The sequence below is a fragment of the Aquarana catesbeiana genome, linkage group LG06 (genome assembly GCF_042186555.1).
Source record: "Aquarana catesbeiana isolate 2022-GZ linkage group LG06, ASM4218655v1, whole genome shotgun sequence".
Classification (NCBI taxonomy): Eukaryota; Metazoa; Chordata; class Amphibia; order Anura; family Ranidae; genus Aquarana; species Aquarana catesbeiana.
Genome location: NC_133329.1, coordinates 299,308,106 through 299,335,113, shown reverse-complemented (window position 1 = coordinate 299,335,113; position 27,008 = coordinate 299,308,106). Strand labels below are relative to the sequence as shown.

Sequence of the window (27,008 nt, the reverse complement as noted above, 5' to 3'; positions counted from 1 at the left end):
ATTACCACTCCTGTTGGACATTTGACCCAATACTTTAATAACTATTTTATATAATTTGTTGTTAAGCCTCCTTACTTTATCCTACACTGAGCACTGTTTCCTTAACTGTTTGGGATCCCTTGCTTTCTGATAACACAGCCCCCGGTGTCCTTTTTCCTGCTCCTGCCTTACTGATCACTAGGCCCCCATTGTCTTCTCCTCCTCCTCTCACACACTGATCACTTGGACCACTTCATGCTCTCACTCTGCTTTTGCTCACAGATCACACAGCCCCCAGCAACCTCTCTTCCTGTTCTTGCTCACTGGTCACATGGCATCCTCTCCTCCTATTAGACTTTAACCACTTCCCGACCAGCCGCTGCAGTTATATTGCGGCAGGTTGGCTCCCCTGGGTGAACCGTCATAGCTATACGCCGGCTTGCTTTCAGACCACTAGGGGGCATGCTGCCAGAGCCGATGCTCCCGCAATCGCTCCACACAGAGACAGAACGGAGATCTGTCAATGTAAACAGACAAATCTCCATGCTGTCAGGGGAGGGGAGACTGATTTGTTGTTCATACTAATGCCCCGTACACACGGTCAGATTTTCCGACGGGAAATGTTTGATGGGAGCTTGTTGTCGGAAATTCCGACCATGTGTAGGCTCCATAGGACATTTTCCATCAGAATTTCCATCACACAAAATTTGAGATCTGGATCTCAAATTTTCCGACAAAAAAATCCGTTGTCATAAATTCCGATCGCGTGTACACAATTCCGACGCACAAAGTTCCACGCATGCTCAGAATCAAGCAGAAGAACCGCACTGGCTATTGTACTGCATTTGTACGTGTTGTACGTCACCACGTTCTTGACGTTCGGAATTTCCGACAAGATTTGTGTGACCGTGTGTATGCAAGACAAGTTTGAGCCAACATCCGTCGGGAAAAATCCATGGATTTTGTTGTCGGAATGTCCGATCGTGTGTACGGGGCATTAGTATGAACAACGATCAGTCTCCTCACCCAGGCAGTCCCATCCCCCCCACAGTTAGAATTACTCCCTAGGATACAGTTAACCTCCTGTTCGCCCCCTACTGTTAACCTCTTCCCTGCTAGTGTAATTTATACAGTAATCAGTGCATTTTTTAGCACTGATCGCTGTATAAATAACAATGGTCTCAAAAATGTGTCAAAAGTGTCCGTTCTGTCCCCCATAATGTCGCAGTCCTGATAAAAATTGCAGATCACTGCCATTACTAGTACAAAAAATTTATAATAAAAATGCCATAAATATAGCCCCAATTTTGTAGATGCTAAAACTTTTGTGCAAACCAATCAATATACCCTTATTGTGATTTTCTTTTTACCAAAAATATGTAGAAGTATACATATTGGCCTAAGCTGAGGAAGAAATTTGTTTTTTAAAAAAAATTGGGGGGGATATTTAATATAGCAAAAAGTAAATATTTTTTTTTTTCAAAATTGTAGCTACAGTCAGGTCCATAAATATTGGGACATCAACACAATTCTAATCTTTTTGGCTCTATACACCACCACAATGAAACGAACAAGATCTGCTTTAACTGCAGACTTTCAGCTTTAATTTGAGGGTATTTACATCCAAATCAGGTGAATGGTGTAGGAATTACAACAGTTTGTATATGTGCCTCCCACTTTTTAAGGGACCAAAAGTAATGGGAAAGATTAACAATCATCCATCAAACTTTTACTTTTAATACATGGTTACAAATCCTTTGCAGTCAATTACAGCCTGAAGGCTGGAACTCATAGACATCACCAGACGCTGGGTTTCATCCCTGGTGATGCTCTGCCAGGCCTCTACTGCAACTGTCTTCAGTTCCTGCTTCTTCTTGGGGCATTTTCTCTTCAGTTTTGTCTTCAGCAAGTGAAATGCATGCTCAATCAGATTCAGGTCAGGTGATTGACTTGGCCATTGCATAGCATTCCACTTCTTTCACTTAAAAAACTCTTTGGTTGCTTTCGCAGTATGCTTTGGGTCATTGTCCATCTGCACTGTGAAGCGCCGTCCAATGAGTTCTGAAGCATTTTGCTGAATATGAGCAGATTATATTGCCCGAAACACTTCAGAATTCATCCTGCTGCTTTTGTCAGCAGTCACATCATCAATAAATACAAGAGAACCAGTTCCATTGGCAGCCATACATGCCCACGCCATGACACTACCACCACCATGCTTCACTGATAAGGTGGTATGCTTTGGGTCATGAGCAGTTCCTTTCCTTCTTCATACTCTTCTCTTCCCATCACTCTGGTACAAGTTGATCTTGGTCTCATCTGTCCATAGGATGTTGTTCCAGAACTGTGAAGGCTTTTTTAGATGTTGTTTGGCTAACTCTAATCTGGCCTTCATGTTTTTGAGGCTCACCAATGGTTTACATCTTGTGGTGAACCCTCTGTATTCACTCTGGTTTAGTCTTCTCTTGATTATTGACTTTGACACACATACACCTACTTCCTGGAGAGTGTTCTTGATCTGGCCAACTGTTGTGAAGGGTATTTTCTTCACCAGGGAAAGAATTCTTCGGTCATCCACCACAGTCTTTTTATGTGGTCTTCCAGGTCTTTTGGTGTTGCTGAGCTCACCGGTGCGTTCTTTCTTTTTAAGGATGTTCCAAGCAGTTGATTTGGCCACACCTAATGTTTTTGCTATCTCTCTGATGGGTTTGTTTTGTTTTTTCAGGCTAATGATGGCTTGCTTCACTGATAGTGACAGCTCTTTGGATCTCATATTGAGAGTTGACAGCAACAGATTCCAAATGCAAGTAGCACACTTGAAATGAACTCTGGACCTTTTATCTGCTCCTTGTAAATGGGATAGTGAGGGAATAACGCACACCTGGCCATGTAAAAAGCTGAGCAGCCAATTGTCCCATTACTTTTGGTTCCTAAAAAAGTGGGAGGCACATATACAAACTGTTGTAATTCCTTCACCGTTCACCTGATTTGGATGTAAATACCCTCAAATTAAAGCTGAAAGTCTGCAGTTAAAGCACATCTTGTTTGTTTCAAATCCATTGTTGTGGTGTATAGAGCCAAAAAGATTTGAATTGTGTCAATGTCCCAATATTTATGGACCTGACTGTATTTTTTGTTTATAGCGCAAAAAATAAAAAAGCACAGAGGTGATCAATTACCAGCAAAAGAAAGCTCTATTTGTGGGGAAAAAAAGAACATCAATTGTGTTTTTGTACAAAGTCGGACGCCCATGCAATTGTCAGTTAAAACGACGCAGTCCTGAATCGCAAAAAATGGCCTGGTCATTAAGTGGGAAAATCTTCTGGGGCTGAAGTGGTTAAACCCTTGTAACTGCCAGTAATTATATCATATATATTTAATTAATTATGACCAAAAAAAACAACTGTACTCTTCTCTTATGCTGGTAAATTGTATGCTATTTTTTTCTGAAATAAATTTCATGAACCAGAATGTATTAAGGGTACAAAAAAAAAATCATACATATAAAACGGAATATAAAGCAGATAGCCTTACATGTGTGAACTAGACACAGAATTTCAAATCAAAATGTCAACATAAGAGCACCTTGCATGCATCCTAGGGGATGAACTATGGTGGTCATAGTACTAGGGGATATAACCAGATGGCTCTGTTGCTCAGTACTATGAAAAGAGAACATTTAACTGTAACACCCAACAACCATTCTAATGGCAGACATCACAAGATCCTTGTTTTTATCCCTTCTCTGTGTGTTTCCCTTTGTTTATAAAGAGTTTCTACTACTGCAGTCCTATACCTTTGTGTGCCATACTCCCTGCACAGTAAGAGCTCCTTAGTGGTCAATATAAAGTTTAATGGAGATGGGGATAAAACCATGGGGATTAAGTGAAGGTGTTTAGATCTACTTTAAGAAATTGAATAAAAATGCAATTTTCAGCTTGTGCCATAAACAATAACACATCCAACATATTTGTTGAAAAAAAAGTGTTTTTATTTGTCAATTACAGTTTGCTTTCTTACATTGTAATTCATATACACAGGAAAACCAGTGTTTGCAAGTTATGGAAGACCTGACAGTAACAATTCTTAAGAGACAATGGTGGCACTAGCATGTTTTTTCTTAAAAAAAAAAAATAATGGTGGTTTTCTTGCTTTTTGTTTCCTAAAAATCTTCAAAATATTAGAGTATCAACATGTATTAACATGTGCTGTGTTTACAAGACCAGCACACACATTTTTCCTTAGATCTTTACTCTGAATTTACAAGGGGCAGTCTAGATAAAATGTTGATAACAGAGCTTTAGGTGATTTATAACATTTTAAATGAGGGAGGGGAGGTAAAAGTATAGAAATAGAAGTTTAGTAGCTTCTTAGATGCCTTTTCTGTGAATTAGCATTTTTGTGCATTTGTACTACTTAGATTGTTGGAGATGATTCAGCAAGGGTCTCCCTCCTTCTCCTAACAGTAGCTGGTGTTAGATGTATTTATAGGCAATATTTACCAAACACACATGAATTGGCTTGTGTCCTGCTCTTCTAATAACATAAGAAAAATGTATTTTAGCTCAATGTAATTATTGCTACATTGAGCTCTTGTTGGGTTCAAAGGATACCAGTTTTATGTGAATGGAGTATAAAACAAATGATATCCCATTCAAATGATCACTTATTTTGTTCTTGCTCTGTTTTTTCACTGTTCAACTATTTCTGATTTCAGTAGATATCTCAGTTTCCAAAGAGGAGAGGCAGGTCAAAAGAAAAAATACTGTTTTCGATGCATCTTTAAAAGTATAATTATTTATGTACCAAAACATTCTAGCATCCACATGTTCATAACTGCAAAGACATAATCAAATAGACATTTGTGTTCTTCATACAAGCTTAGACACAAGTGACAGTAAACAGAAAACCAGCAGAAGACCTTAGGCGGTCAGCCAGTCTCTTAATTGAGAAAGCTGCTTGTGAATAGTTCAGATCTCTAGGAGGGTTTGGCGCCACCAAACTGTCTGTAGTGGAAAAGGCTCTTGGCATCCAGGTCTCCAGAGTATTTAATAGCTTCAGCGAACATTTTGACCACCTACAAATTATACACAGACCATGATGAAAAATTACGAGAAAGAAAAGCAATATTTATAGGTATAAAGTCTTGAAGGAATTGTTGATGTGCACTGTGCATCTGAATTGTTAGCTGCATAGTGAGGTTTATTGATTAAATGTACTGGAAAATAAGAAAGAACATTTTACAAATAAAATGCACACAGTTTTGTCAGTTTAAGTAATGAAACTTTGACAACTGTGTCCCAAAAAGAGAGTGGCAAATCTAAATATAAGTATTACGGGTTTGAAATGCACCGTTTTATACAGCTCAGTGGAATATGATATTGGCACAAAATAAGTTCTAATAAAAAATGTGCATTGAAAAATGAATAACATTATCTAGCGTTGGGCTAGGTAAATCAGTGATTTCACTCACATTTTATAATGGTAATACAACTGGAAGAGCTCAGAAAAACCTAAGGGATGTCTACTGCTTGGATGGTTACCATTAAAGAAGAATTATGCATTTACAAGATTCTTGTTTCTGGACTCTGAATCACATTTTTTTTTAAATTTGGCAGTACAAAGAACACTGGTTCGAGCAGCAAATCAGATGTATTTTAATGTACTGTACTTTGCACATTGTTTGCTTTTACTAAACCTCAAACCACGCAGTGCTGGAAAAAAAAAATTCTGAAAAAAATACAAACAATTTTGGAGCCAGCAGGAATTTTCAAAAGCAAGTAATGTGCTTCCTTTGACAACAATACAACTAATAAAAAAAATTGTTTTGTGAACACATTGGCCATTTGATACTTGTAATATATTTCTCTGTGTAATATGTGGGTTTTTTCGCAATATTTTGGTTTAGTTGTGTATGATGACCTACCTGGAAGTTGGTGAGTAAAGCGGTGCCAGTGTCTACAGCAGTCCTCCGTATCGCAAAGTTATCACGTACATATTTGGTGTTGTTGTTTGGCAAGTTGATCACCATGTCAATGTTGCCTTCTTTAATCAACCTGTAGAAGGGAAGCCAGTACATGTTAGCTACTTTAAATTCCAAACACAATGTCAGTGCCCCTTAACTACCCATGGATGTACCCAAGACTTTTCTAGGTATTTCCTCTAAAAACACAGCTGAATTAAAACAAAACAAATATATATATATATATATATACACACAGTATATATTAAATAGAAAACTTCCCTATGGTTTGGCATGTCCTTTTAATGCTCCATTGTGATTTATAAAATATAATCTAATTACCTAACATGCCATATAACCATGCTATACAATATGAGTCAAATTGACTTTTATGGTCTGAAATAGCTAGAGGTATGTCACAAATCTTAGTATCAGATGGTATGTGATACTTAATAATGGTATTTTCTGGTGTATGCTTGCCCAGCAAAAAGCAAACCACTGCGTATGCCTGTCTCATACCTAACAAGGCTAAGTGACTTGATCTATTTCAGTTTAAATTATTTGACTTACTTGTATATTGAAGAAGGTCCAGATTGTCCTTCCTGGGAGGGCCAAGCAACAGGGGTGGCAGTGATATCATTTGCATTGAGCCAGTCTGCAGTGGCCTCGGTAGCATATAGCTGTATAACAAAAGATGAAAACCAGGTATCATTTTACCTCTTAGGCCTCATTGGGTGTTTATAAAAACACAACAGAGAGAGGGCACTCAAGCCTAGCGCATTATGCCAATGTAACATTTAAGTGTATTCACAAACACCATAGCCCACTCTGCATGTTCCTGGGCTTGGAAGAACATCACCTGGATCCAACCTGGCTTACACATTTTGAGGGTAGTGCCCTCTTCATCAGAGCCAAACCCTGGGCTCAGGTGGTGTTCTCTCAAGCCCAGGACCATGCAGAGTGGACTCTATCTTCATGAGGTTTGCATGATATGGTGTTTGTGAGTAATACTTTTATTTTACAATAATACGATAATGTGCCAGGCTGGTGTGCCTTCTCTCTGTTGTGTTTTTATAGAATGGTATTCAGGCTCCCTTGGTCCTAAGAGGGCAGCAAAGCGTTGTGTGTTTATTGCTCCAGTGCAGAAGCAGATGTATTTGAAGAACTGGTGTCAGGTCATCACCACACTCACCACACTCATGGGCCGGAGGTGCTTTGTCTTGTTGAGTCATTGGAGTTTACACCTCGTGTTTCAGATTTCTGCATTTTTGTGCAACTGGATAGCACAGGTGCACCGTCCAACCTGTAAAAGTCTATGAGAGGCTGAAAAATGTGGCTGCTGGATGGGGCCTGACACTGTACTGAGAGGTATGAATGTTTAGGGCTGTACGAGCCCAAGGATGAATGAATGGGATGCAATGAATTCTGCATTACAGGCATCTGTGTATAGGCACATATGGCCCCAAATGTTAGAACCACTCAGTACTAACTAGCCTCACATTTTTCAGCCTCTCAAGACTGGCAGTGGGGCTAGACAGTGCACTTGTGCCTTCTGGCCACAATGAAACAGCAGGATCTGAGGCACAGGGGCTAAATACAAAGCGTTTTATGAGACCTTAAAGAGGTTGTAAACCTCCATTTTCAAGTTATACCTACAGGTAAGCCCATAATAAGGCTTACCTATAGGTACAGTAAATATCTCCTAAACGTGCGCCGTATCTTCACTAGCGAGTGCCGTGACTGGTGGCTCCCACGCACGCGTGGGAGTGACGTCACGCGACTCTGGCTAGTCACAGAGCCGGGGTCCACGGCCCTGGAAGGAAGAGGGGCAAACATGCATGAGACCCCCAGCGGGGACAGTGTGGGCTTCGTTTGCAGGTAAAGTGTCACATAATGTGCTAGTATGCTATGCATACTAGCACATTATGCTTTTACTTTGCAGGGAACAAAAAAGGAAGTAAAACCCATCAGGGTTTACTTCCTCTTTAACAGAAGCACTGCTAGCTGTGTTTGCAATGTTTATTTACAAACTATGCATTCTTAATTGGAGCATGTACAGGATACGTTGACTTCAACTACTTTTTAGTTATTATATTAGAGCATGCTAAGCTTTATTATAAAATTATGAATATGATCCAGTGCTATAACAAAACTTTTCTATAAATAGCAAAAATAAAATCGGTAGCTTCTATGCTAAATAAAGCTAGCATGTGTTACTTTAAAGTTAAACTTCAGGCAAACGTTTGTTACCCCAAAAAAAAAAAAAAAAGGATGTTGTTCCTTTACAGCATGTATAACAGCAAAGTGATTGTGCTGTGTAATTTGGCCCCCTGTAACACCTGAAATACCTGACTGATCCTGCCTGGCTATGCCCCCCTGTAAACTAACCACGGTTTATCATGGCTGCTGAGCCCTGACACCATGGTCAGTTTACGTGTCTCCGTCATCCACTGTGTCTCCTGTCTTCCTCTGTGCTCTCCTCTGTCCTTTCCCCCTCCCCTCCCTGCCAGTCAGCTCTGTGTCCGTGCCCGGCCCCTCCCCTCCTGCTGTTAAAATTACAGTTTGCAATTCACACTATTCTCTCTGTTTATTAATGTAACCTGCCCCTATGTCTGTGCCTTATAAAAGTAATGCCTGATTTCAGAGCGCTGATCAGCATCACGTGACCAGCCAGCTCTCTCCTCCTCCCTTCCTGACTGACATCAGCGGGGGAATCTCGGCCTCACCCGCTGCAGCTGTCAGGCTGAGAGAGGAGAGAGAGTCAGAAAGTCATGTAAGTGCTCGACGCTCTGAAATCAGGTATATAGCTGCATTTTTTTATAAGGCACAGACACAGTGGCAGATTACACTAATAAACAGAGAGAATAGTGTGAGTTGCAAACTGTGGGATAACAACCCCTTTAAGCTTTATTGAACCATTATTTCATAATACACTTTTTTCACATAAAAGATCTAACACCAAAATTGCTCATTTGACTTCATGAACAAACTCAAAAACACAATTTGAGCCCTTCTTTCCCCAAGGACTTTTCAATCAAAAAGCCAAGTTCACTAACAGGTCCCACCCCCACCCTTACCCTGTGACTGAACAGTAAAAGGAAAAGTGACAGATTAATAAGCTCATCTCTCTGTCACTCTGCTCTCTCCTTCTATCAGCATGCTCGTTGTACTGCAGCACGCCAGTTTGGCTCCTTATACTAATCCTCAAGTCAAATCCAGGAATTTACACTGCAAGCATTTAAAAGATACATTAAATTAAGTATTAATGATTAATGTCTTTTATATCTGGATGGATATCAGCTTGAACAGGATATACTTTTCCATACCTTGAATCCTTCGTCTTTGAGTGTTTGGGCAGTTCCAAGGAAGTGGGGCCGGAAGGAATGCTAGAAAAATAATAGATTATATTCAGATATGCATGTTTATACTATATACTGTATATTTTCCTTTATACAACTGGGTGACTGAGACCTCTGGTTTGAGTTCACTTTAGAAGCAGGGCTGAGGTCTCCTTTGTTATCTGGGCGGACTGAAGGCTAGGGGTTTTTTAATGCATTTATTGGGAATTCCTCTTCCCATGTGCCCCTTTCTTCCTACCCTGTTTCCCCGAAAATAAGACCTAGTGTGATTGTCGGTGATGGCTGCAATATAAGCCCTACCCCCCAAATAAGCCCTAGTTAAAGTCCTTGTAGGTCTTCTTTTCAGGGTAGGGCTTATTTTCGGGGAAACAGAGTAGGGCTTATTTGGGGGGTAGGGCTTATATTGCAGCCATCACCGACAATCATGCTAGGTCTTATTTTCGGGGAAACAGGGTAGTTATAAACTGGTGAACTTCTTTTTTTTTTTTTTTACCTTTGTTATAGAGTATACAAATGGAGGTGGACCGCAGTGTCTGTGTTGGTGCAACTTTTACAAATCCTTTTCATCTAAATTGCAAAACCATACAGGGCACCCTAAGCTTGTAGCTTGTACTTTTTCTTGCAGCTCCTGCGTCTAGGAGTATTTATTGCTAAATCTCTAGCATGTATGACTATGGGAGCATTCTTCAATATCGGCTTTCTTTTGAGGTACCCAAAGGATCTGTTAAGTTTTGGACAAATGCCAAGAAATCTCCAGGCAAGATAGCTCGTTTGCAAGCTAATTGGAACACTCAGAACACTTGTGGACTTGTTTGGGAAATCAAAAAATCCCCATGTGTATATGACAGTTATCAGGATTAGCATACTAGCAGCATAATTTTAGTAAGTGAAAGCACTTGAGAAACATCTCCTATTAAGGTACTCCGTCATCAGCTTCATGGATCTTCCAGAAGCCCTTCTCTGTATTTTGTGTTTGCCCTCATACCATCAAACCACAATAACATCAGAATGTGACACCACTTGCCTGGATTCCAATGAGAATTCCCTTCTGAGGCAGCTTGAAGCCAGTGGAGATCATGGCCTTCAGGAATGCAGAGTAGACGTTTTGTCCAAAGCAGGCCACCTTTGCAAGGCACAATGAAAGTATAATTAACCATGCAATCATGAAATGTACTCTGTAGCCAAGCAAAGAATGTTGGGACTCAGGGGGCAGAACCTAAAATATATTTTATGTGGGCATTCATCTGCCACATTTGGTTTTTCCAAAAGCTAAAAATTCCAAAGTTGCCATTATTCTTATCTTCTTATTTGGGACTTATCCAGGCATTCACCTGGAAACTCAGGCTAATCAATAAGATTGCTAGGTCTCCAGGTCTACTGCCGTTCCTCTCGACCCAGGCACCAAATGGCTTGTGGGGTAGCGACACCCACTGACAGACTGGGTTCCAGTTACCGTGCTTGCATTTTACTCCCAATATATTGCTACCCCTGCTTGTTTGTTGCATGTCGGTTGTCTCAATTGCCTGTTTGTTGCATATTATATTGTATGTATATGCATTATCCTAATTGCCTATTTATTGCCCAGGTGTTGCCACAACTACCATATTGTTGCCCATTAAACATAATTGCAAGTTTAATGCCTAACAATTGCCAATTTGTTCCCCACCTCAGAATTGCCAATGTGTTACCCACTTTTAACTGCTGTTAAATTTCTCAATGCGTTGGCCATATTCTTAGCCCATTTATTGCTAGTGACAATACATGGACAAAAGCATTGAAAATTATGACAGCAGGTGAGCAGCAGTCTCACGAGCAGCAGGTGAGCAGCATATTTCCATGCTTGCCACAATTGCCAGTGTGTGCTCATGTATTAGTACAGGTATTAATCTCCTGTAAGCATACCTCTATCAAATCACTTCCCTTAAAAACTAATTTTCCAAGATGTACTGTTTGGACCTACTAACCCCCTGTCTTTCCCAGCCCTGCAGAATCTCAAGCTCATGGGGTTACACATATTCAGCATTCTTAACTGATGAAAAACTCTTTCAGCAACCCTTGAATTGTGTAATTTGCACTCTTGTATATGCATAATCTACAGGAATGCCAATACCGGTTGCCATTATTGGCAGTCAGATTATTCCTTTCACTATCACTGTGTAGTTAGAGAAGAGGAATATTAATATTTGATCATGGCAGCAATAAAATAATTCCTACTTTTAGACAAAATGATAAATAAAGTCCATTGAAACTTGAAAAAGGATTTGAAATTTTGAGATGGTTACACATGAGAGATCCAGAAATAAACTCACAGCCTACATCTTGGGTTTATGCACAAAACACTGTGGCGTTATTTACTAAAACTGCATGGTGCAGCAGCCCTACACTCCATAGAATGTATCGGTAGTCACTCAGGTCTGAGCATTAACTGGTCGAAATCCCAGATCCTTCCGATTGACCACTTCCCTCCCCCATCCACGTCCCCTCCTCTGACTCTCCCACGGGTTTCCCTGATCAAGTACCTTGGAGTACAAGTCACCAGATCGCTCACAGACTACACACTCTTGAACATTGAACCTCTGTATACTCTAATCAAGACCAAGACACAGACTTGGGCCAGGTTACCTCTGGGTGTTAAGGGATGCATTTGTTTAGTTAAAATGATACTCCTCCCAAAGATACTCTATTTGGTGTGGCATGCCCCCCTGTATATATCACAAAAATTCTTAAAAATTATTGAATCTATTCTTAATTTCTTTATATGGGGCCACAGCAGACACAAATTATCTTGGAGAATCCTGAAGAACCCAGTGACAATGGGAGGAGCTGCTCTTCCAGACTTTCAGGACTATTATCTTGCCTCTCAATTGTCCCATTTCTATCATTTCGAAAAAAACGAGCTATCAAGATATCAACTACTACTCTGTGAGCACCCTGGTGACCCAGCCCATACCCCACTTCAGTCAGTCCTCAGAGCCCCATTGACAAGACATCCCTTCCAACATAAAGCGGACATGCTATCACAGCACCGAAGGGTATGGCGAATGGGACTACAAAAACTCAGGACCCCACAGGTTCACTCTCACACCCCTCTCTGGTTCAACACACACTTACCCGAATTACTGTCCATTCCAGACCCGGCGGCGTGGATACGCCATGGGATCCTGTACATACACCAGATCATGACCACTACGGGACTTAAAACATTCCAAGCACTAAAGGATGAATTTTCCCTCCCCAATTGCCTTTTCTTCAGGTATCTACAACTCCGCCATGCTATACAAACTCAGTTTACCGGCTCCAACCCATCCCTGGCAGTCCCCTTTATTGTAGACACAGTCACAGGCACAGAACCAGCCAAACTAATTTCTATCCTATACTCCGCCATCCGCCTCCCTAGTACCACAGCTTTGGCCTATACTGCCAAGACTAGATAGGAGGTGGATGTTGGAGTAATTGAGAATGAGGAGTGGGACGAAATTTTGGAGGATGTGAAAAGAGTTTCCCCCAAACTGTCAGACTGCCTCACGCAGTTGTATATTATACATAGGACATATCTGACTCCTCAGAGGATAGCGCGTTACAAACCCACATACAATCCAGGGTGCCGCCTATGTGACCACACCCCAGGCTCCCTCTATCACCTCATATGGTCCTGTCCAACTATACAAGCATACTGGATACAGGTAGTTCATTTTCTGCATGACCAGATGGGCTCTCCTGCTACCCTAGAATCAAAGATGTGCCTGCTTGGTCTGCTGCCAGACTTAGACGCTCACAAACCCCTCTGTACCTTTCTACATGAGACGCTATTCATGGCAAGAAAAGTAGTGGCTCGCAATTGGATGCAGGCCCTACCCCCTACAAGCCAGTGCTGGAAAAAAGAGATTAGCGATACTCTTCCATATAAGAAGCTGATCTATGTACATAGAGGGTGCCCACTTAAGTATGAGAAGGCCTGGAGTAGATTGTTAGCAGATGGGGAAACGTGTACTTGATATGTTTATCCCTTATTCCCCCCCCCCCTTTTTTTCCCCTCCCTTTCTTTTTTAAGTACTGGTTCTACCCCCGATGGGCATTTCGTCCTATGTCACACAGATATTTCAATGTGTTTATGTATGTACGACTGTCTTGGCCAGGCTGGCTTATACCTATTTATGTACCATGCATATACTTTTCAATAAAGTTGGTTTTCCAATTTAAAAAAAAAACTGCATGGTGCAGTTAATTAATTTTTGGAAGGGGGGGGGTGCTGGAGCTCCACTTTAATATTTATTTTCTGACTACAGATGTATCAAAGAGTTTAGGTTTTGGATAATAACATCCTCACCTTTAAAGGTTAAACAAAAGCACACAGACGAGCAGTTTTCCCGATAGGAATTGGTTCTGTCGGAAATATTTAGAACATGTTCCATTTCTAGGTCCATCAGAATTTTCAAAAAAGAAAAGTCCGATGAGGCATACACACGATTGGAATAGACGATGAAAAACTTGCATCTGACCTTTTTCTGTTGGACATTCCACTTGTGTATATGTGGCTTTAGACTGGAGCACATAAAACACATTTTAAATGTAACACACAAAAGTTATTATGCAGCTAAATTTACCTCACCAGTCGAAGCCATCTCACATTTCAGAACTGGATCAGCTCCTCTAAGGCGGGGCCAGGAAAACATGGGAGCCTGTAAAATAAATGGTCAAAAATGAAATGAATACAATAGTCTCAATTTGTTTTTAGTGTCAGAACAGTTCATAACCCTACCTTGATGCCCACATAATCAGCAGGGATAACAGGTCTCTCTAATGTTGGTAGGGAAGATTCATCAATTTTTTCTCCAATCATAACTTTTGTGGCCACATCAATGAAGTCAACGCCCAAAGTCTTGGACACAAATGGGAAGGATCGAGAAGCTCTCAGGTTGCATTCAATTACCTAGGAAACAGGTCATCCTTGTTAAGAAAGCAAAATTCACATCTAAAAAACATATAGGCTTTGTATAAATATACCCCAAATTTCCCCCCAAACCCCGCTCTTCCTATGAAGAGCAGGTCCCAGAATTCCTTTTTTTTTCCTTTTTCTTGGAGCAAGAAACAGCTTTTATTACTCCCTTTGACATCATAACCAAGCTTCTAAAATGCTTGCAGGGGCTGGGAGCTAGGATCCTAATAATATAGACATGCTCCCAGATCTACATCTTCGAAGAGCCCTTTCCTTACAAGCGGTGTGTGAGCAGGCTCTTTGAAGTCAAGGCAGCAGTTACTGTTTTGCTGGGAAAGAAATCAATGAATGGCTATAGAATGAGATAGAGAGCAGCAGGGGGTAGGCAGAGTTCTGTAGTCCAGCAGGTAGGGCTAATAACACTGGTTAAGATTTCATAGCAGCAAATGTACCATGCTGCTAGCTCAAATAGGAGGTCAGACCAACAGTTATTTTTCTGTAGTTGGAAGGTGTAAAAATAATAAAACATGGTAAATGTTCATGTATTGCAGAGAATTACTGAATATTTTTTATTTTTATTTTTGCTCTGTGATACACTTTAACAGGAAACTATAACTTGCAGCCCATTGAATAGCATGCAAGGTCAATAAGGTGCATGTCTTTTAACACCTCTGCAAATTATTTTCCAGGAATCATAGCTTGGGATCTTTACATACCAAACTCTATGACAATCATTTAGAATGTCCTTCCCGTTTCATACAAAATGGTACTTATACTTTATTGAAGCTACAGCTGCTACTTCAGTAAGTAAATACAGTGTTCAGTACTGACTGAAATAATTTATCAGAGCAGTAGTAAAAATCTTACACGTTCCTTAAAAAAAAAAGAAAGAAATTTATGATTATTTAAAAATCTTTGTGGTAACAGTGGCATCACAAGTACAGTTTTCTGTCCATCCATTAAGCAAAACCTGATATCAGTACTTAAATGGCCTTTAGAATATTAATATAGCCTTAACTGAACTGAGATGCTCCATACTGACTATATTTATATTTGCATACACTTACAGAATGCTGTGCTGTTTCTGGCCATACAAACCATAACCATGGAGAATGTACATATTTCTTCTCTAAGTAAGAAGGGTCACTGGTTCGAATCCCAACCATGACACTACCTGCTTGGAGTTTGCATGTTCTCCCTGTGCCTGCGTGGGTTTCCTCCCACACTCCAAAGACATGCTGGTAGGTTAATTAGATCCTGTCTAAATTGTCCCTAGTATGTAAGAATGTGAGTTAGGGACTGTAGATTGTAAGCTCCTTGAGGGTAGGGACTGATGTGAATGTACAATGTATATGTAAAGCGCTGCGTAAATTGACGGCGCTATATAAGTACCTGAAATAAATAAAAAAAGGGGTCATTCTAAAGCTTTGTACTCACAATCGGATTTTCCGCAGACAAAACCTCAGACTTTTGTCCGAAGGCGTGTGCCTGGATTTTGTCTTGAATACAAATATGAACGTAGTGACGTACTACGTGTTTTTTCAGCTCTTTAGCGTCACCCTTTGGTTTCCTTCTGCTAATTTTGTGTTAGCAGAAGTTTGGTGAGTGTTGATTTGCGCTTTTCATTTCACGCTTTTCATTTAGCACTTTTCAGTTCACGCTTTTCAGTTAATTTCTGAACAACCGTTCGTCAACCAGACATGTTGCAGAATCAGAGGAGATAACGTGTTATTTAGTATTGGCCTTGGAGTTATTGCTTTGACCCAAGTCCAAACTAGGAACAGAAGGAAGAGGATTTCTGGGACCAAAAATTGGTTGCTTTATTAATCGTGACCAATTATGTCATATGCCTTTACTGTGGGAGCTCCAGGAGAATAATCCGGATGATTTTCGGAATTATCTCTGTATGACGGACCCCTGCTTTCACCAACTCCTGGCATTGTTGATCCCCTATATTAAGAAGCAGGGCAAATGCATGAGGCTTTTATTTTATTTTTTGGTTGAATAATGTATCTTTGATCTTAAAAACTATGGGATAATGGTGTTGTGGTAACTTGCCCAAAAAAAAAAAAAAAAAAAAAAAAAAAAAAGCATAATAATAATATTCTTTCACTAGAAAAAAAAAGCCTTTGAAAAGTCAAGCTGATCAGTTATTTACTGCCCTTAACCTCTTCCGGACCAGCCGCCGCAGTTTTACTGCGGCAGGTTGGCTCCCCTTGCGCGAAACCACATACCTGTACGTGGGCTCGCGGGCTCCGGATAGCAATAATGATAAAAAATAATGCGTTTTTTCAAAATTGTCGCTTTTTTTTGTTTATATCGCAAAAAATAAAAACTGCAGAGGCGATCAAATACCACCAAGAGAAAGCGCTATTTGTGGGAAAAAAAAGGATGTCAATTTTGTTTGGGTACTAAGTCGCACGCCCGCGCAATTGTCAGTTAAAGTGATGCAGTGCCGAATCGCAAAAAGTGCTCTGGTCAGGAAGGGGGTAAATTCTTCCGGGGCTGAAGTGGTTAAAGGATGAGTTCACCTTTTGACAAGAAATAATAAATGCCCATTTTTTTGCAGGTAAAAAAATGTGCATTTATTATTTTTTGTTTTGGGAGCCTGTAAAGCATTGGACCAGCGATCAGCAGGACGCTGATGCCATGCAGGTCTCCTGCAGACCTGTCAGTGTATCTGCTTCCTCGTACCTCGTATGAGGAAGCAAATACATTCTGATAGGAAGACTCGATGAAGTTCATTGAAAACTGGTGTTTCAGTGTGATTCAGGCCATCGCGTTCCAGATGTCTATCCTGTGTTGGATAATATGACAGGCGTTTTAACCTTGGACATGATGTAAGTTTTCTACTTTTTAAATACATTTTACTGCTATAGTTTTATACTATGTGGAGGATTTTTGTATTTTTATGGTCCAATGGAATACACGTGAGACCTTTAGAATTGCCTTCCAAGCACCATACTTCTGATTTATACAAGCTTGGTTGACTCACTACTACGGTAATTAACTCCACGTGTTCAGGTAAGCTCCTTTGGTGGTGGTTGTCCGCACATTGGTGCAAGATATATAAACTGTTATTGCCATTATTCACAACCATTGTGACTGCACTGGGATCTTCTTTCTTTTTTCCCGTATTTGAATTCTGCTTTTTAACCACTTGCTTACTGGGCGCTTAAACCCCCCCCTCCTATCCAGACCAATTTTCAGCTTTCAGCGCTGACGCACTTTGAATGACAATTGTGCGGTCATACAACACTGTACCCAAATGAAATTTTTATAATTTTTTCACCACAAATAGAGCTTTCTTTTGGTGGTATTTGATCACCTCTGCAGTTTTTACTTTTTGTTAAAAAAATGTAAAAAACTGAATTTAAAAAAAAATATATATATTTTTTTATATTTTTTTTAAAAAATTTAAAACAGGTCATTTTTCTGCTTCATTGATGTACACTGATGAGGCGGCAGTGATGCGCACTGATAGGCGGCAGTGATGGGCACTGATGGGTGGCAGTGATGGGCACTGATGGGTGGCAGTGATGGGCAGCACTGCTAGGTGGCACTGATTGGCACTACAGGTGGGCATTGATAGGTGGAACTTGTGGGCATTGAGAGGTGGCACTTGTGGGCACTGTTAGGTAGCACTATTAGGTGGCACTGATGAGGCAGATGTGCCTCTTCCACTTCGGGACCGATGTTCCTTACATGCGAGCCGGTGATCGGCTTTTTTTTCTACTCACGCTGTCAGCGTGAGTAGAAAAAAAAAACGATTACCGATCTTTTGTTTACATCATGTGATCAGCTGTCATTGGCTGACAACTGATCACATGGTAAGGGGCCTCTCAGTGACTCGGTGATCACAGCGCGCTCGGCGCGCGCTGTGCAGGGAATTCAGGTCCGCGCTGTGGACGTCAATCGGCCATAGCGCGGATGTGAAGTGGTTAATTTATGAACTGGACTTTTCACATTTTTATACTTTTTGTATTTTTCACAATGTACTTTATTGTTTATGCTGATATATATACATATGAGATGCAATAAAGTTTAGACTTTATGGTCATTATAGCGCTGCACTGTTATAATATATTATCTCAAAATGGACTGTCAATTGTAGTGCAAGCAGCTATACTTTAGTTTTTTTTGTTTTATTGAATTAGCGTGGTATTTTCTATTATATACACTGCATTGAAAACTAAAAGCAGACAGCCGCAAAGCCTTCCAGACCTTGTCATTTTCCATTTACAGAGGACTGTGAAGGAGTGATGCAGCCAGGTGGACTGAGTCCCTGGTCTGCTGTCACAGCGTGGATCGGGGGGGGGTTGGTCATTCATAACATATTACATGTTACACCCTGAATAAGGGTGTAACGTAACATGTTATGAAAGGTGAACTTATCCTTTAAAGGGAAAATATAGTGGGGGAATAAAGCTGCTGCACCACTTCTGACGTTAATTGCTCTTGGTAATATGTTGCACCTAATTCAAAAACCATCTGATAGTTTTGGTTCTGAAAGGAACTTATGCACCAAATTTAGGTAGTTTTAATTTGCTCCACTTCCGCATTGTGGAGCAACACCTTCAACAAATTCAAAATAAAATACCAACAGTTCGTATCTTATAAAAGTGGAGCTAATTAACACCAGCTTTATTTTGGCGTACAGAGATAGATTTTGCAAAAGTGTCTGGTATGCTTTCTAAAAGTGGAGCAGCATGCACCTAATATTCTTCTAGACAGGTACATGAATTTGTGTGCTGCACCACCTTTAAACATATGCAAGACACTTTTGTAAAATCTCTATGCACCAGTCTTTATCATTTCCAGGGAATGTGTTTTCAGGGCACATGTATATCGAGTTATCATTGCAGGGTTTACATTCAAATCATATTTTATGTGACTTTCAGGTTTTACGAGTTTGATCTCCCATATTTTTTTATAGTATTAAAGATAGGAATTTGTAAATTAGCCAATAGGGTGAGCTCACAATGTCTCAATGCAGTACTCTGGGCCTGATAAACTGTATATGGCACAGTGCTCTGTTGATTATGTGCATATTGCGCATGTGGCACTGTGCCCCTTTTTGTTAATTAGGTGAAAGGGCTACTCTGTTTTCTCAGCTTAGAAGAGTGGTGCAGGCCTAAACCTGTGTCACTCTTTGTTAATTACCCCAGTGTTATACTGAAAAGTTTATTTATTATAGGCATTTATATACTGCTAACAATTTACACAGTGTTTTTACATACTATACATTCAGTCCCTGTCCCCAAGGAGCTTATAATCTATGGTCCTTGTGCAGTGGTGGCTGGTGCTCAACTTTCTTGCGGAAGGTGGCCCCCCCAGCCAGCTAGCCACCCCCAGCCAGCCAGACACCCATCACACCCCCACCCCTGCTCACTTAATCGACTGCTGCTTCCCCTCCCCCCACGTCACTTGATCATCGTTCCCCCCCGTTGCTCGGTCGCCGCATCACTCGCCCGACGCCCGCCAGGCCCCCCACCAGCCTCGCACTTGCCCCATCCATGGCTCCCCCCCGCGTCTCCTCCTGAGTCCCGGTGGTCGCTTCTCCTCCCGGCTAATCAGGGCTTAGGACTCGCAGCCAACTGGGTCTTAGGACTCCTGGCCAGTCGAGTCTCAGGACCAGCTTCCTTAATGGCCGGGAGGAGAAACAGTAAGACATTAGCGAATATTAATTTGCTAATGTCGCACAACTGGGTGGGCTATGGGCGCCGAGCCACCCCAAGCCCCCTGAGCCCACCCTTTTTTAAAGCCAATTAGAGCCTCATGCTCTAATCATGTGCTACAAAAAAAAAAACCATAGAAATCCATGTGTCTGGTGCCCTGCATGTAGATTAGCATGAGCGTCTGCCACCGTCCCTATCTCAAATTTATATAGGACATACACACACATACTAGGCCAGTTTAGACAGGAGAAAATCAAACTAACAGCAAGTGTTTAGTATATGGAAGGAAACTCGCGCAAACACAGAAAGAACATGCAACATCCTCCAGTGAAAGAGTTTCCCTTGCTGGGGTATTTCAACCAGGAATCCCAGTGCTGCAATGCTGAAGTGCTATCCACTAAGCCAAGGTGCTGCTTTAAAAAGTCCCTTTTAAAATAAGATTATCAGTCACTTAAATAAGTATTTTCCTGTTATGGAATTTGTGGAGTGTATATAAATATATACAATGCCATAAGCACCAAAGTTTTTTCCAGTGCATTCAATCACCTTACAACCATGGTGAGACATGCTCCCTCTCCTTGTCAGCACTACAGGTCTCAAGTCTGCATGAGAACTCTTTTGATGAATGGTGTGGCCAATACTTAGCTATGCAAGTGCAGAGCAGAGCATCGGAATAAGAAAGCAGGAAGCACATTACCACTTAGATAAAAGGTTATTTTAAGGCATATCCAAGCATAAATCTGACAAAAAATCATAACAAATGGCAGGACAGAAAAAAGAGAAAAAAAATAAGCTGTAAAACTCCAGTTGGGATTTAATGTTTGTAAAACCTTTTTTTCTATGTATATTTCTTTTGTACATTAGGGTGGCCATATTAGCTCATCATTACATACTATATGCAGACTCTGCTACTTGCTGATCCCTTTATCTCACTACAGATCTACTAGACAGGGCTGAACTTTTAGGTCACTTTTACGTGATAAGCCTACATTCTTGATTATATGTATACACAACCAAAAAGAAAAAAAAAATTCTGACATAAAATCATCACTTCTTACAGCCATAAAATGGACCCCATAAATCTGCTATATGAGAACACTGTGAGAAATCTTAAGCCTGAATTTATCATTGCTACAAATACAGGTCATAAACCTACTGAAAGCCATGTAACAAAATGCACCTTTATAGAGAATCTGCTACACAAGATAGGCCAGCACCTATGGTTTTCTGATCTGTGTCTAACACCAGCACATTCTGACAGGTGACATGTTCCTTTTGTGACAGCACCCTGGTATTACTGTATTATATTGTCTGATAGGGGCTTTTTTCTTATCAATGCCTTGTCAGATTTCTCTCAGAATAATGACTGACAGTTCAATCGTCTGCTGACAGAACATGGAGATGCTGGCATTATGCAGGCAGTCACATACAGCTGTCTGCATGCAGCTCCAGACACAGGAGGAAGAAACAACATGAGCGGCTCCTAAAAAAGGTGATTATTTTGTAAACTCACGTGATCCCTGAAGTCATTTGCTTCTTGTCTGTAATTGTATTAACATCTGGAATACAGCTGTTTACCTACCTTCATTAATTATACTAACTGAGAAATCATTGTATCTCCTAATTAGTAATGCTTAGGGGTGTATTTATTAAAACAAATTTTCAGAGCTATTCATCCTGTGAAAGTTCATGTACACTTGTTCTGTGTGAAAAAGGCAAAATTGAATGTTGTTAGGCTATTTTCTTTCCGCCTAGGTTCACATTTGTGTGAACACAGACATCACATGTGATTTGCACATGCACTGCAGGGCCGATCTGTGCAATGCGAGTTCAGCCATACAGTTGTATGGCTGAACTCGCATTGAATTCACACAAAAAAGGTGCAGGGACTTTTTTCCCCTCGCACTGAAATCAGATTGCATGGGTGTTCTCCCCTATGCGACCTGATTCCTGTGCGAGTTCACAGTTCGCACTGCGATCTGTGAACTGATCGGGGGTGTCATTAACATTGTATTGACACCCACAGCGTGAACTGCCTGCGGGAGAGATGCGATGTGGTAACTGACGCTGTAATCGCGCTGGTTCCTGCATAGCACAAGTGTGAACCTAAGCTGAATGTTGTTAATGGAATGAATGAAGAACATACAGCATCATGGCCAGTAGATGTGGCTGATGTTCATAATAAGTGTGTATTTTCTATGATCACCAGCTCCATTTAATGGCCATAATTTTGTATTTTCCTGATTCACTCTATCCTGTATGAGTAAAGGAGGGTTGTAAGGTTTTTGTTGCCCCCTTTGTCCCAATGGTGAGATTTATCTTCACTTCCTGTCCCATAGCCAAGACAGGAAGTGAGTCTAAATCCCTGCAAATAAAGGGAATCTCTTGGGGACCCTCAGGTCAACAGAAATTGTGTCCCCATTGGAAGATTCAAAAAACATATTTGGGGGGCACACCCTACAATGCGTTTAAATTCAAGAGTAGGACCCACTAATTCGGGGTACTTTGTCACAGTAAGTGGGCTTAGCAATATATGACCATATAGTGTGACCAAACCCCCGTATTTTTTTAATATGTTTAGGTGTTTTTAACTAGCCTTGCAGGAAATGTCATTCTTGAATGTGTGCGCTGTAAAATATTTTGTCCCATTGGAAGATTCCCCGTCTTTTCTTGGACCAATCCAAAATTTGGGATTTTCTTTTACTTTCTCTTTCAATGATAATGGTACACGGGACATATAGAGAAGGTGAATCTCCCACAGACAGCAATAAAAACTGACAGGTGTTCTAAATCATCTCCACTCTATCCAAAACTAAAAAAGAAAAGTTTTGCCTATAGTTATACCTTAAGACCCCTTTCACACTGAGGCATTTTTCAGGTGCTACAGCGCTAAAAATAGTGCCTGTAAAATGCCTGAAAAAAGCCTCAGCTGCAAACCCAGTGTGAAAGCAAAAGGGCTTTCACACTGGGGCGCTGCGCTGTCAGGGCATCACAAAAAGTCCTGCCAGCAGCTTCTTTGCAGCAGTGGAGGAGCGGTGAATACACCACTCCTCCACCGCTCCTCCCCATTGAAAACAATGGGGCAGCGCTGCTATATTGCCGGCAAAGTGCCGCTGCTGCGGCGTTTTGCGGGCGGATTTAACCCCTTTTTGGCCCTTAAAACCGCCCCGCTAGCAGCCGAATAGCGCCACTAAAACACAGCTAAAGCATCGCTAAAAATAGCGCCGCTTTACCGCTGACGCCCGTGGTGGCTCAGTGTGAAAGAGGTCTAAGAGAGCCCCCCACCCCACATGTGATTTCAATGTATAATCAAGAACAGTGAAATTATTGTTTCCCAGGAAGATTGGGGAATAATCATTAATCCATTTATTAGGAATCTGTTACCAACCAAAGAATCCTTGGATATGAAGTTCACTAATTACACATATTAATATTAATATTTTTCCCCTAGGCTGCCAAAGCCAGATTAATAGTAGAGTGTAATATCTAATTCATTTTAGGTGCAGCCATATTGAATGTGTATATGTGGTGTCCAGGCACAAAGCAGTCATCCCATTACTCCCCCAAGATTTCTGCCAGGGATCAGAACCACTAATTATACACTGCGGATTACTCAGTAAAAGCAGCATAAATTTTAGCAATTTCGATATTGCTTCATTTTGCTCTAAAACAGTGTGATCTTGTACTATGGATGAAACATTCAGCCCACATTCACACCGAGGGCTGGTTTGAATCGCACTGAGCTCCAACCATTTCAAACCGACATTTCCTGTACAGATGTCTATTCAAATTGGCCCCGAAGTCACCAAAAGTAGTGCAGGATCTACTTTTGGGAATCGGTGCGGCGCCGCAAAGTCAGTGTCACACCAATTCAGACGGTGCCGTTGCCGGCAATAGTGAAATCGCTTGTCAAAACGACCCGATGTGAACGTGGGCTTAATGACACTTTGGAGTTGATTTACTATTACTGGAGAGTGAAAAATCTAGTGCTGCTGTGCATGATAGCCAATTAGCTTCTAACTTCAGCTTGTTCAGTTAAGCTTTGACAATAAAACCTGGAAGCTGATTGGTTTCTATGCAGAGCTGCACCAGGTTTTGCACTCTCCAGCTTTAGTAAATCAATCTCTTTGCATGCAGACAGGTTACCACATACACGAGATGACAATCTGCCCATTTTCAGTCAGTGGGTAGACCGAGATACCACCAACTAGACATTGGACAAGATAGAAAAGGTTGTGAATTCTTTTGATAGGCTAGCAGCAGCCCCCGCCCCCCAATCTTCATATACAACTTGTCAGTTGAGCTCTTTTTTTATGAAGCACTCTTCATTGGTCTTCAGTCTATGTGTTAAAGCCAGTTTTGTTACAATCGGTGATTTCAATCTGTATAGATGTAAACAAACCAATCACAAATAATGAAGCTGGTTTCACACCTTTGGGTTGCAGTCATGTGCATTACCCTAATGCCTTGTACACACGACCGGTTTTGCTGTCAGAATAAGGCCCCTTTCACACTGGGGCGGTTTGCAGGCGTTATTGCGCTAAAAATAGCGCCTGCAAACCGACCTAAAACTGCCGCTGCTGTTTGTCCAGTGTGAAAGCCCGAGGGCTTTCACACTGAAGCGGTGCGCTGGCAGGAGAGAAAAAAAACTCCTGCAAACAGCATCTTTGGAGCGGTGAAGGAGCGGTGTATTCACCGCTCCTAAACCGCTCCTGCGCATTGAAATCAATGGGGCAGCGCGGCTATACCGCCGCTGTAGCGGCGCTATGCGAGCGGTTTAAATCTTTTTCGGTCGCCAGCAGGGGTTAAAACCACACCTCTAGTGGCCGAATACCGCCGGAAAAACGACGGTAAAGCGGCGCTAAAAATAGCGCCATTTTGCCGCCGACGCCCCCACCGCCCCCGTGTGAAAGGGGCCTAAACTCTGAATGTTTTTACGATGGAGTTCTGACGGAATTACGCTCAAGCTGTCTTGCATACACACAGTCACACCAAATTCCGACCGTCCAGAACGCGGTGACACGTATGATGGGGCTAGAAAACGGAAGTTCAATAGCCAGTAGCCAATAGCTTCCATCTCGTACTTGCTTCAGAGCATGCGTCATTTTTGGTGCGTCGGAACAGCATACAGACGAGCGTTTTTTCCGATAGTAATTTGTTCTGTCGGAAAAATATAGAACATGTTCTCTATTAAGTCCATCCGAATTTTCGACAGCAAAAGTCCGATGGGCCATACACACGGTCGGAATATATGATAAAAAGCTCCCACCGGACTCTTTCTGTCGGAAATTCCGCTCGTGTGTACGCGGCATTACACATAAGGATGCCATGCATTTGAAACAAGTACAATCACAGTTAATCTACCAACTCTGTAGCACACCACAACACACTATGTTAAAAAAACGATGTGGGTATGTTTTTTCATCTATTGCGGTGCATTGGCAACAAATTCAATTGGCTGCAAAATATATCACATTAACATGTATGTGGCAATGTTCCAGTGCAATGTTGCAATGTTGTCCAAACTCCTCAATCATTAATAGGATGGGTTTTTTTTTCCACAGTTCAAAATATTCATAATTTACTGGCAGTCAAGTCACCCCTCTGTCTTATATCTTCCGCTGAGCTTTTCCAGGCTATTACATACAGTACTGCAGGAATGTGTAATCTCTTCTCTTCAGCCTGAAGTACAATACCTAAAATCTGTCAGTGTATGAATGACTCAGTCTCACTACTGAATCTAAATGACATATATCTATTGTTAGTTATAGACAATCATTGCCCTCCTGTGATAGTGCCTATCTGGCTCCCTGTAAAGTAACTGCCATGGGTTTGTTTCACATAGATGGTGTGGATAGTGCTCTAAGCAGTATTTTAACAGCGCTGTATAAGCAAAATGTAATACATTCTCAAGTATTAATATTATGGCAAGATACGTGTGTTCCACTCTTTTTAGATTGTTTATGTGTTATTCTACATCTGCCAGACTCACATCCTGATAGCATGGCTGCAGGCAACGCCAATCATAACAATACAAATCTCAGGAGAGAGATGCAGGAGGCTGAATATATTGGAGGCTACTGAAAAAAGTGGGTCACAAAGAGGGCAGCTATCAGATTCTTTAACAGGGTGCATGCAGCTTGTTCATTCTAGTTCTTCTTCCTGACCTTCACTTCAACAAAATGTAGTATCTGCTGTGTAGAACTACCCATTAAAAAAGAGTTAACCCCCATACACACTATTTGATTTTCTGCAGATTTTTGTCTTCAGATTTACCAAAACCATATAATATGAGGTCAAACCTTAATGCCCCGTACACACGGTCGGACTTTGTTCGGACATTCCGACAACAAAATCCTCGGATTTTTTCCGACGGATGTTGGCTCAAACTTGTTTTGCTTACACACGGTCGCACAAAGTTGTCGGAATTTCCGATCGACAACCACGCGGTCACGTACACCACGTACGACGAGACTAGAAAAGGCCGGTTCAGAACCAAGCGCGGCACGCTTTGGGCTCCTTTTGCTAATCTCATGTTAGTAAAAGTTTGGTGAGAGACGATTCGCGCTTTTTCAGACTCGTGGCTTTCAGATCGTTTTCTGCTGTTCAGTTTGTGCTTGTGGGTTTGTATCTGCTCTTCAGTGCATGCAGTCAGTTCGTATCAGAGTTTTCTGTGTGATCTTGCCTGCTCGTTGCTGTTTTTCAGGTCGCTCTTCACAGGCCTTGCTGTTCTTCAGTGCGTTCTGTTACTTCGTTCTGAGCAGCCGACCGTTTTCTAGCCATGTTTCGTATGCGTACTCCTCGTACAGTTCGTGCTGTGCGGGGGCTTGGTGTTGGGGTCCTGACCTTGACACAAGTCCAGTCCATGAACAGGGTGGGGAGGAGTTCATGGACCAAGAATTGGTTGCTTCAGCGTCACCAGTTCTCTCATATGCTTTTGCTCAGTGAGATCCGTGAGAATAATCCTGATGATTTCAGGAACTTTCTCAGGATGACGGACCCCGTGTTTCACCGTTTGTTGGCTTTGCTGACCCCTTATATTAGCAGGCAGGATACCTGCATGAGGCAAGCCATCACTCCGGAGCAGAGGTTGG

General features: G+C 41.4%; 1 protein-coding gene across 1 annotated transcript in view; it reads right to left on the bottom strand.

The window, feature by feature from the left end:
- Positions 1–3,948: 3,948 nt before the first annotated feature.
- CPS1 (carbamoyl-phosphate synthase 1) overlaps positions 3,949–27,008 on the bottom strand; it is a 172,762-nt gene continuing 149,702 nt past the window's right edge. Inside the window, exons 32-38 of the mRNA XM_073633558.1 lie at positions 14,060–14,230; positions 13,905–13,979; positions 10,325–10,423; positions 9,268–9,327; positions 6,512–6,621; positions 5,906–6,035; positions 3,949–5,056 (exon numbers count right to left, since the gene is read on the bottom strand). Coding sequence (XP_073489659.1) covers positions 4,958–5,056; positions 5,906–6,035; positions 6,512–6,621; positions 9,268–9,327; positions 10,325–10,423; positions 13,905–13,979; positions 14,060–14,230 — 744 coding nt within the window. The 3' untranslated portion in view covers positions 3,949–4,957. The remainder of the gene's footprint in view (positions 5,057–5,905; positions 6,036–6,511; positions 6,622–9,267; positions 9,328–10,324; positions 10,424–13,904; positions 13,980–14,059; positions 14,231–27,008) is intronic.